The 10,912-nt window shown below is 35.5% G+C and overlaps 1 protein-coding gene across 1 annotated transcript; it reads right to left on the reverse strand.

The window, feature by feature from the left end:
* Positions 1-6,619: 6,619 nt before the first annotated feature.
* LOC141481232 (uncharacterized) lies at positions 6,620-10,231 on the reverse strand. Its single transcript, XM_074172436.1, has 2 exons — positions 9,151-10,231; positions 6,620-6,905 (listed from the first exon to the last, which is right to left on the reverse strand). The coding sequence occupies exons 1-2, from the start codon at positions 10,027-10,029 to the stop codon at positions 6,630-6,632; spliced, it is 1,155 nt and encodes a 384-aa protein (XP_074028537.1). The 5' UTR covers positions 10,030-10,231; the 3' UTR covers positions 6,620-6,629.
* Between the last annotated feature and the right edge of the window lie 681 nt (positions 10,232-10,912).

A 10,912-nucleotide genomic window follows, 5' to 3' on the forward strand; every position in this document is an offset into this window, starting at 1 on the left:
AAAATTTGGGTCAGAAAATGGATTCAGCGAAGATCTACGTTACGCATACATGAGAAGCTGCTCTCTAAATTGAGAACGGAAGATCCTTAGCAGTTAAAATTTTTTTTACGTATGTCTGTGGAAGATTTTAATTTTTTGCTGAATTTGGTGAAAGAAAAAATATATAAAAAAGATACCAAAATGCCAGAAGCCATTCCACCAGCTAATATGAATTTTAAAGAATCAAAAAATTCCCACGTGCTTTTATACAATTCATTTGTCCCCTGTCCACTCTTTTTCTTTTGAATTTTTCTCCACTCCTGATTTAGTTGTGTTCTCAAGTTATGTATAACTTGCGCTGAATTTCATGTTCAGATGTGTTGAATAGTTCTGCTAATTTTTGAAATGCGCCTTGTTCGTTTACTCTATTTTTAAAATATTTGCAATGTACATTCCATATTTCTGGGTACAGTTCAAAATTTTCAATTAGCAGAAGAGTTTCTTCTCTATTCCAAACACATCGTTCCTCCATTTTTGTGAAAAAATCAGAATTTTAATTCAGATTCGAAAAAAATAAATGAAAGTTTTAAATAGTTCACAAAATCTCACAACTTGCTGCAAATATTTCGAAACAGTCTCGAAATAATAAAGTGCAAAGTAATTTGCTCAGATTAGCCGTGTACACTACAAGCTCTAACAAGTCGGCAAGTACTTGGCCCGAGAGTAAACTTTCAGCAAACTTCCTCTAGCGCTGCTGTTTACACGCATTGCAAGTGACTTGTGAGAGTACTCTAGGCAAATTTAATTGCTAGTGGACACGAGGCTTTAACGAAACACTTGATAACTTGTGTCCCGACTATAGTCTAAAAAATAGAACGTTCTGGATTAATTGACATTCCTGCAATGTACAACATTTGCGTCATAGTATTGTAGATTAGAACCCACACACTGGTACTCGTGGTAAACAAAAGAATGAGTCAAACTCCTATTGTTATAAGTAAGTAATCAGTATGGTTATTGAATATTATCGAATAAATACGTATTGTTTCTTATCATTATGAAAGAACGACTGTGCTATTATTGGATAACTAAATATTTATATTTATTTATGAGAAAATAATGATTTCATTTTGGAATAAAAGTGTTTATGAAATTGGAATCCGTATGTAATCTATTTAATGGATACTTTGCGTGCATAAACACGCTCAACATAATCATATACCTATTGCTTTTATAACCATCATTCTACTTAAAATTAGATCAACGGAAACATGATTAAATACTTACGAAACGAATATTTTAATTCAATCGTTTCAGAGAGGGGCTCTTGTTCTAGAATAAAATATTAAAAATGATCATAGCTCAAACTCGTGATTATACTTCTATATTTTGAAGTATAATTTGTTATTTTTGAGTTGTAGGAAGTTCGTCAGTGAACCGGAAATTATCTGCCGAATAAAACGTCACAATGAAATATTTCAGTTGTCCCAACACTACATATCGATAATGTCGACATGTCGATTATTTTTACCTTTATCACCTTCATAATTTCAGCTATCAGATGTCCACTAATTGATTGACATATGGACATAGGCCTTCTGGAAATAATGCATTCATCGCTGTTCTTTTTGTGTTAAGCCTATTTATTTACAAATATACAGTGTGTCCGCAAAGTATGGATTAAATTCGATGTTTCCAAAACCAAAGGTCGTTTTACAAAAACTTGAAACACGTCGATTTTTAATTTCAATATTCTACATTTTACAACAAAATTTCATTATACAGGTTGATCCATATTAATGTGATGACGTCATCGGTAATTTTTTTGAACGCAACACCCTGTATTTGGTGTCAGTTTTAGATAATCCGCAACGAGCTGATTCCGAAAAGGTATGATCCTTGGGGTCTAACTGACAGAATTTGAAAGATGTGCGCTTAGAAAATAAATTTTATTGATATCTAATAAAAGTAGAAATTAATTAATTACTTTATATTTTTTTCTAATGATTAATTTAACAATGGGAAAGTAATCCAGTAATAAATACATGACTTTATTTTAAATGTTCGAACTCTAGTCTTTGCTGTATTTGACAGTAACTTACACGTTGAATAAATTCTTGTTAAACCTTGTTTATGGTTTCTTGAGAAATATTGTTTATTTCTGATCGAATTCCCTCTTTTAATTCTTGAATATTTGCTAGTTTCGTTTTATAAACAACATTCTTCAGATGGCCCCACATGAAGTAATGCAACGGATTTAAGTCTGGTGACCTCGCTGGCCATTCAATATGTTCACGTCTACCAATCCATCGGTTCGTAAACATTTGGTCGAGATACCTTCAAACATCTGCAGCATAATGTGGAGGCGCACCATCCTGTTGAAACCATAAACTTTCATCAAAACTTCCCGGATTAATTCTACTGGGGAATAAATTAATTAAAGTATGGCCCGTCTAAAGTATCGTCGAAAAAGTAGGGTCCGATGATCCTATTTCTTAGAATGCCAGCCCATACATTTACCTTTTGCGGGTATTTTGTATCATGCTCACGCATCCAGTGGGGGTTTTCTTTGTCCCAGTACCAACAATTCTGACGGTAGACCCCACCATTTAATGTAAAAGTGGCTTCATCAGAAAAAAATATATTTTTTACGAGGAGACGGTCTCGGTGACAGTTATTCATCATGGCTTCACATAATTTTATTCTTCTATCTGGATCATCCTCGTTTGATTCCTGTAGAAGTTCGATTTTAAAGAGATGCCATTTTTCCAATTTTAATACTTTGTGTACAGTTGTTTTACTGACATCAAACTCGACTAACCTTACGAACAGAACAAGATGATACAAAACTAGATGTTCTACATCTAGTTTTGTATCATCATTTACAGAAGGACGACCTAATTTGCGTGCATTTTCAACTGCACCAGATTCTCGAAATTTCTTTTCAGTCTTACTGCATTATGCGTTTTTCTGGATATTTTTCATTGAATAAGTTAAATACTTTCTTCTGAGTTCGCGATCTGTCTCCATAGCCAATCATCATAAGTATTTCAATTATTAGCTTTACACTTAAATTCATTACTACTTCAAATTAATTCGAGGCAATACTACGGAAAATTCACGAATTAATACAACAACTACTGTCCTATTTAACAGTTACTGAACGTCAATCGAAATAATGACATTTCACAATAGCAAAAAAAAAACTAGCCGCCTAGTTTTTTGAAATTAATAAGAAATAGTTGTTAGTACGGTTACTGTTAATTACAGCAAGGACTACACTTCGAACATTTAAAATAACGTCATGTATTTATTACTGGATTACTTTCCCATTGTTAAATTATTCATTAGAAAAAAATATAAAATAATTAATTGATTTCTACTTTTATTAAATATCAATAAAATTTATTTTCTAAGCGCACATCTTTCGAATTTTTTCCGTTAGACCCAAGTATCATACTTTTTCGGAATCAGCTCGTTACGGATTATCTAAAACTGACACCAAATACAGGGTGTTGCATTTAAAAAATTACCGATGACGTTATCACATTAATGTGGATCACCCTGTATAATGAAATTTTGTTTTGGACAAATATTTTATACGTAGCACAGGATAGAATTCAAAATAAAAATATGTATAATGAAAATGAAATTCAAATGAATTATTGCATATTGTGAATTGAAATTACAAATTTACTCTTCGAGCTTATTGTTCAGCAAATAAATCTATGGCTTTCTCATAACTCATTCCTGGCTCATAAAAGATCGCAAATAATTTCTAATTAGTTTTAGTTTGCTAAAACTTCGCTCACAGCTTGCCGATGTAGTAGAAAGCGTAGAGTAAATTCGCAAAGCAATACAAATATTCGAAATCATGCGCATAGATATGTTGCAAGAGATATGAATCGTTTGCCTTTTCTGTAGGTACCACCGAATAAAAGCTCTTCAAAAACGTTGAATTCAACGGTGCTTGAACCTCGCTCGTATTTACGGGTCAGAGCTGCTCAATACTTTTGCAGTTCTTCAATTGACATTTTCAACATATTAGTACCATTAAAATATAATTCGATCAGATACCATCATCATTCCTTTGGAAAATAGTCAGGTTGGACCAGACCATCCATCACTACAAAAAAATGGACAAATATAATGTCTTCTTTATGAATTTCTATATTCACTCGATTGAATTCGCGGAGAATCTTTACCCAAATAGTTAAATTGAGAATAAATTTTAAATTCTTTGTAGCAGTTAAGAGATGACCTGCCTCTTCTGAGGCTTCTTCTACTTCTGCCAAATTATTTGATAGGGCATTCACAGCAATATGTTTCGCTGACCATCTCGTCTGACTACTTTAAAGTTTGTTTCAACATATTTTTCATAATGTCCTATCTAGTAATGGAGCCAACAAAACATCAACATACTTTTTAAATCAGTTCAAATAGCTTCCTGGCAAGAAGAGGCAGAATGAACACCTACAAGATTTGAGGAGTGAACCAAGTACGGGACGAACTCGGCCAGCTTATTCCATTCTGCGATTCGGCTTGTACTCCTTTATAGAGGCAGACCATCTCCGTATTGGTATTTGTAGAGTAAGGAGGATGACTGTAGGCCCACAGCACTTAGACCACATGTGACCCATTGTACATCCTCCCGAGGAGTTGTCCTCCTAGGTCATGGCCTATCCTGTCCTTTCCAGGAAGGTGGTGACATCTCCTTTATATCGGCAAGTATAGGCCAAGACTCGCCGAACACACGCTCTCTTATTGACCTTAACTCCGGACACTCGCATAAGACATGCCAGACAGTTTCATCTTCCTTTTCACACATCCTGCATAGAGGTGTGTCCACTAGCCCCATAATATGGAGGTGTTTCCTTAGTTGACAGTGACCAGTCAGAAATCCTACTGTTAGGCGTAGGTTTTTCCTGGTCATCGCCAGATATTTCTTTGGCGCCAGTTTCCCAGGTTGGCCCAGGGTTATTCTGGCAAGACTGCATCTGTTGATTCAATCCCATCTCTTCAGGGATTGAGCATGGGTGTGACGTTTGGCTAGTTCCGCAATTGTCGAAGTCATCATACCGTAGGTGTCATTGGGTCCTAAAATTCTCAGTCCAGCAGCTTCCTTGGCTAAAGAGTCGGCAATACTATTACTTCAACCCCTGTCGTGCCCTTTAACCCACCCCAATACAATGTTATTACTTACCGAGGCTTTGGCTAAATCTTTGGTGGCACTCTAGTACTAGCCCTGATGTAACAAGTTGTCTGTTCAAGGCTAATAGGGCTTGTCTACTATCAATGCAGATTGTTATGTTTTTGCCAGAAATTCCGTTCCTGGTTATTTGTTTTGTGGCGGTTGAGATACCAGCCAGTTCTGTTTGAACCAAGCTGGTATTTTTTTCCAGTGTTGCGTTTCTCTTCACAATAGTTTCTTCAGTTGAACTAGTACATTGGACCATTCCGTCAAAAACTCCAAAGTAATGCTCTCATTTACTTCCATACAGATTTTTGACCATTTGCATTTGAGTGTATGCCATTATTTCAAATGGAACACCCTATCATATGAATACAGGAAACATTATTCGAACTCCTTTCAAGAACTGGAATGAGATTCAATTTGGAATAAGATTAGTGAGAAGAAGACGCATATATCTGATATATTCAGCAAACAATTTATTGTGAGATTTTCACTACATACCTAGTTTAACAAAAACGCAACACGTGTTTCGCTATACAATACTTTCTTCAGGCTCATCTTTACTTTAAACGTCCTACACAAGATACGATTTTTTGTAGTACTGCTTGCAGTACGATATGCATCCGTACTGCCGCAGTAACGATAAATCATAACGTGTGTAGGCAAATTGGGTGTTTTGCAGTATGCAGTCGTCGAATCGTTCGCAGTACGGAGCTTCCATAAAATATCGTCCGAGAATACGTGCGACGTGTGGAACTTATTGCTGCGGCAGTTACGATTTTATATCGTTTAAAGCAAATCATTTAGGGAACGGGGTTTTATATATTTCATATCATTATAATGGATATGAAAAATAAGACGTTCTGGAAACAGTTCATTGCTGTATATAAAGAAAACAGCTGCCTGTGGGATATAAAATCAAAAGATTACACGAATAAATTAAAAAGAAATTCAAGTTACGATATTTTATTTGCAAAATTCAAAGAGTTGTTTCCAAACCAATCTCAAGAAGTGAAGTAATAAAATAAACAATATAAGAACTTCCTTCAGACGTGACTTTTGAAAGATTGAAATCTAAACTTCGGCAGTACGAGCTGTTGTGAGGTGTGGATGAAACATGTCTGTACTGCATTCCGTACGATTTTCTTAACAATTTGCAGTTCAAAATGCAGTAGGAAAAATCGTAACGTGTGTAGGCCGCTTTAGTAAGGACACCAGACATTAGGGATTTAGTAGGTTAACGTCAACGTGATAGTTAATTCAATTGTTGAGAAGAGTATAGTAGTTTTGTTGTGTAAAAGCGGTGTTCGTGTTGGATAGTGGAAAAAATGTATTGTCATATTTATTTATTTCCATTGAGAAATGTTCATTTTTATTCTGCATAACTACTCTTATATTTCATTCTCCTTAGTTAATGAAAATATACCAATAAAACTGAAACTTCTTAGTGATACCATTACGATATATAAAATTCTACAATTACTATGAAATATGTCGTGATGACGCTTATCATAGCGAGAAGGGTTGATCGATTTATCGGAAAAAACCCAGCAGCAGTGATTTTGGGAGACAAGTACTTCAACTTTTTAACTGTACTCTTAAGTCTTCTGTTATGTTCCGATCCTTCAGGAAACTCTCCTTCGAGATTCATGCAGAAATCTATGAGTTTTTGGGGTTCTTTCGTGGCTGCATCGATGCAAAATATTACGATAACAATTAGTCCAATCTGGAACTGAAAAACAAACTACAGTATGCGAGTATTGAAAAATATGTACAGAATTGTAGACCAAAGACATTTCAATCATTTTATACGTAGATAAATGTACAGACCAAAGACATTTCATTCAGTTTGTACGTAGATAAATGTACAGAGGGAAATTGTGATCTTTATGAAAAAGAATACAATAAGTCGAAGGAAATTATCTCATTTCTTCAGAAAGTTTTCAAAAAAGTTATAGATTTCTTTATGGAAAACCACAATCTATGTTCGACTATTCATGATTATATAGAAAGGTAATATAAATTCAGAAACACCGACAATTTCAACCGAAAGCAAGAGGAAATTAACAAAGAAGTTTGACATCCTCTATTGAACTGTACATGATGTTTGGTCAAGCCAATCAATTCACCCAACAGGAACAAAGCTAGACGCCCACCACCGATGATGTAGAACCAGAAATTTACTTTCTGGAAAATAATATATCTAGCGACTGCGGTAGAACTCTGGCACCGCGGCTTTTGAGATCAGCTTCCATTCTTGATCGGTGTTCCTAAAACCACAGTGGAAAAGATTGACCCATGTATCGTCACACAATAATGGCAGAATCGAACCTCTAATATCTTTTATAACAAGGAAGTGAAATAATTACTATCCGTTATTCTCTTTCTAAAGCTGATTGCAAATAAATTTCTAGAGCACCACGTTCATTTATGCCATCCTCCACGAGTTCTCTGCGATCGTTTACTACCTAGTGGATTTCCCACGCAAGACCCATGTCCAAGTGATCTTCCTATTGAAGACGATTACTTGGAGATCGAAACACGTGTCGAGGTGTTGAAATAACGGTTTGGTGTTGGGAAAAAGCTACAGTAATAGACAAGGTGCTAACAACAAAAATTCTGTTATGGTCTTGGGGAGGTAAAATAGCTTCACGTCACCGCAGTCCAAAGGCCTGGCAACTCCAAGAAATAGGTGTGGTTTTCCTCACATTTCACTCAGCGACATGCTGCATGGCAGCATTTTTATGCTCGGCCCATTGGCAGCTGTGTCACCGGAACAAAACTCTCTTGTGCTGCCGCTGTAGTTCTGCCTTCACAATTAGGTTTTTACCTGATATCTTCATTGCATGGTACCTCAACCAAAAATAAGGGCGTTTTCTTCGCTCTTTTGGGTATCAGCCGATGGTGCTCGATAACGTCGACCTTGTAGCTTCAGAACAATTGCGTCGATGTTTTCTGGGATGTCCTGGGTTAACGCACGAAGCGGGATCTCTTACTTCGGGGGGGGGGGGGGTATGTGTGGAAAACCACCTTATTTTCTCCAAGGCACTTGGTACGTTTTTCGCAACCCTTCTCCTTGGTAGATTGGATAACATCCACATTAGGTTTCGCCTTGAAATCTCGTTCCACCTTTTCGCGAACCTCAGAACGATTGGCGATGGTTTCGCCAGGTTTCTTTGAGTTGCTGTAGGAGTAACTCGTGTCCGCCATCCTACGGACACGATGCCTATTTCTACATTTGCAGGGTTGTCTTCGGGTTTGACGGGTTTTTCATCGGGTTTCCCTCATTTTCGTTCTTCGAAATCTACTTTGAACTTCCCCAGTTCATAACTGTAATACCGGCAAGTAGCCAACATGCTTGCAAACTTTGTTGGAAAGAGGTGTAAAACAAAAAAATTATATTCCTGAAAACACCGGTAGTTCTCAGAAGAACTAATGGTTGGTGGACAGTTAGTTCTGAGAAGAACTGATGGTTAATGGTTTCAGAAGAAACTGATTACAAATTTTCTGATAGGATACTGCTTCAACTTCCTCACTCACTGCTAATCACTTCTTATAAATTTCTTCAAAATCTGTCATTCGAGTACCCAGGCTACCCAGTAGCCGAGGTACAGAAAGTTGATGAGACTTGTTTTGATAGTGACAGCATTGATCCTTATCCAATTAAGTTACCTTGAATACATTGTGCATTTAATATAGATCAATATGGCTATTCACAGCATGTAATTTAAATGGACATTTTCGAAGATATTACAGATTCAAAATGCAGGGACATAGCGGTTGCGGTGGTACCGGCCGGGAGGCCGGCAGCGTGTGCCTATAAATAGCGCGTCGAATGCCGCGCTTCGCCCTATAGCACTTCACGATTAACAGCGATCGCACGCGTTTATATGTATATGTAGTAACCCGGCTCCGCATGGGTGCAATACTGATACTAAATATACTAATTATACTAAATATAATATTGATATACTCACAGATGAGAATGTTCTGTACACGATATCTGCTATTATCGACTTCATGGGTCTTCCGTGTACATTCGATGGATTAGTATTTATTACTACGGATGCAGTTAGAGTTGAAAGCACCAATAAACTCACGTGGAAAATCATAGTTAAAATAATCCAACCGAACAACCCATTTACCAGCTCTATTATTCGGTCCATCATCAGGTACAACTTCTCCACTTTGCGAATTCTTCCCATTATGTTAGAAACGTTGGTATCTGTTCTCATCAACAGATCGTTTATATCTATATATTTATGTTTGATGCAGATGAATAGGTTAGAGAGGATATTCACTTGAAGTAGTTCTACGTAAATTATAAAGGAAGCGACTCCAAAGTAATGTAAGTTCGTTAGAAAATGTTGACCGTTAACCTGTAATGTCAGGTAAATTAAGACTAAGAAAATAATACTGCATATTGCAAATGAAAAGGTTCCATTGCCCAGTATAGACATGTCAGTCATTTTCTTCGTATTCAGATTTTCGGCAGCTTCTAACTTTTGGAAATTCGAAAGCAGTTCTTTCCAGTTATTTGCTTTCGCCGAGAAAGATCCCAACGCCGATATTACGAATAGTACAACCCCAATGAAGTAGGTCGCAATTTGTAAAAAAGACAAAATTGATACTTTATTACGAAACAATCTTTCTGTATTGAGATAAATAGCTTGGAATGTATAAACTGCACCAGAGAAAATAGTTGCTGTCAACAGTAGTCTGAAAATCATGTTGGTTTTCTTTCGATACAGTACTTGAAGTTTGAAGTTGTAGTTTGGAAGGACACAAAATAACGCTGCTAATTTCACCATCGGCTCAAGACACAATATACTTTTTCTACTGTATGTAAATCTCATCTTTGTCAAGACTGCTATGAGGCATGATTTTGTTCAATTCAATTTCCATCCACTGGTGCGTCATTATGTATAACAAATGATGATTGGTTTTTCATGACTTGACAGTAATAGATTGATTTTGCTCTTAGGAAAATTGAAGGAAATTGAATCATGAGTTAGAAATGATCCATAAATCTATCACAATATTGATAATTTATAGTTAAATTCTGTTTGAACATATTTTCACTTGTAACCGACATTTTGAAAAAAAAATACTCACGTTCAAGGTAGTTAACTGAGGCTGATATATATATATATATATATATATATATATATATATATATATATATATATATATATATATATATATATATATATATATATATATATATATATATAAAATCTAGAAAGGTTAATGCAGTCAAGCTGCTGGAAAATAATTCCATGAAAATCAAAAAATAAATAGATAAGTACTCTTTGATCATTCCCATATTGATTTCAATTTAAGAGCCACCGGTATACAGCTGTTTCAGCCTATTGGGCATCGTGTATCAGTGTATATATATATATATATATATATATATATATATATATATATATATATATATATATATATATATACTTTTAGAACAGCAGATGTCTCTGATTACACTTACACCATAACAGTTCTCTATTGTTGAACACTAGTTCAAACTTAATCACACGACAGCTGTCATTGTCAATTGTTTTTTGTCTCTCTCTTTGTTCTTCAACCACATGGCTTTTGCCGGTAATCCGCTTTTTAGTAAATTTTAATTCAATAAACTTCTTTATATCTAGTGAGGAGTTAACCTCGTTTAATGTAGTGACTTGTTTTATTGTATTGACATGTTTCAATTGTTTAAATGTAACATTCTTTTCGACA

This window comes from Leptinotarsa decemlineata, unplaced genomic scaffold (genome assembly GCF_025532065.1).
Source record: "Leptinotarsa decemlineata unplaced genomic scaffold, Ldec_3_MD MMD2_tig00000133_RagTag_RagTag, whole genome shotgun sequence".
Classification (NCBI taxonomy): domain Eukaryota; kingdom Metazoa; phylum Arthropoda; class Insecta; order Coleoptera; family Chrysomelidae; genus Leptinotarsa; species Leptinotarsa decemlineata.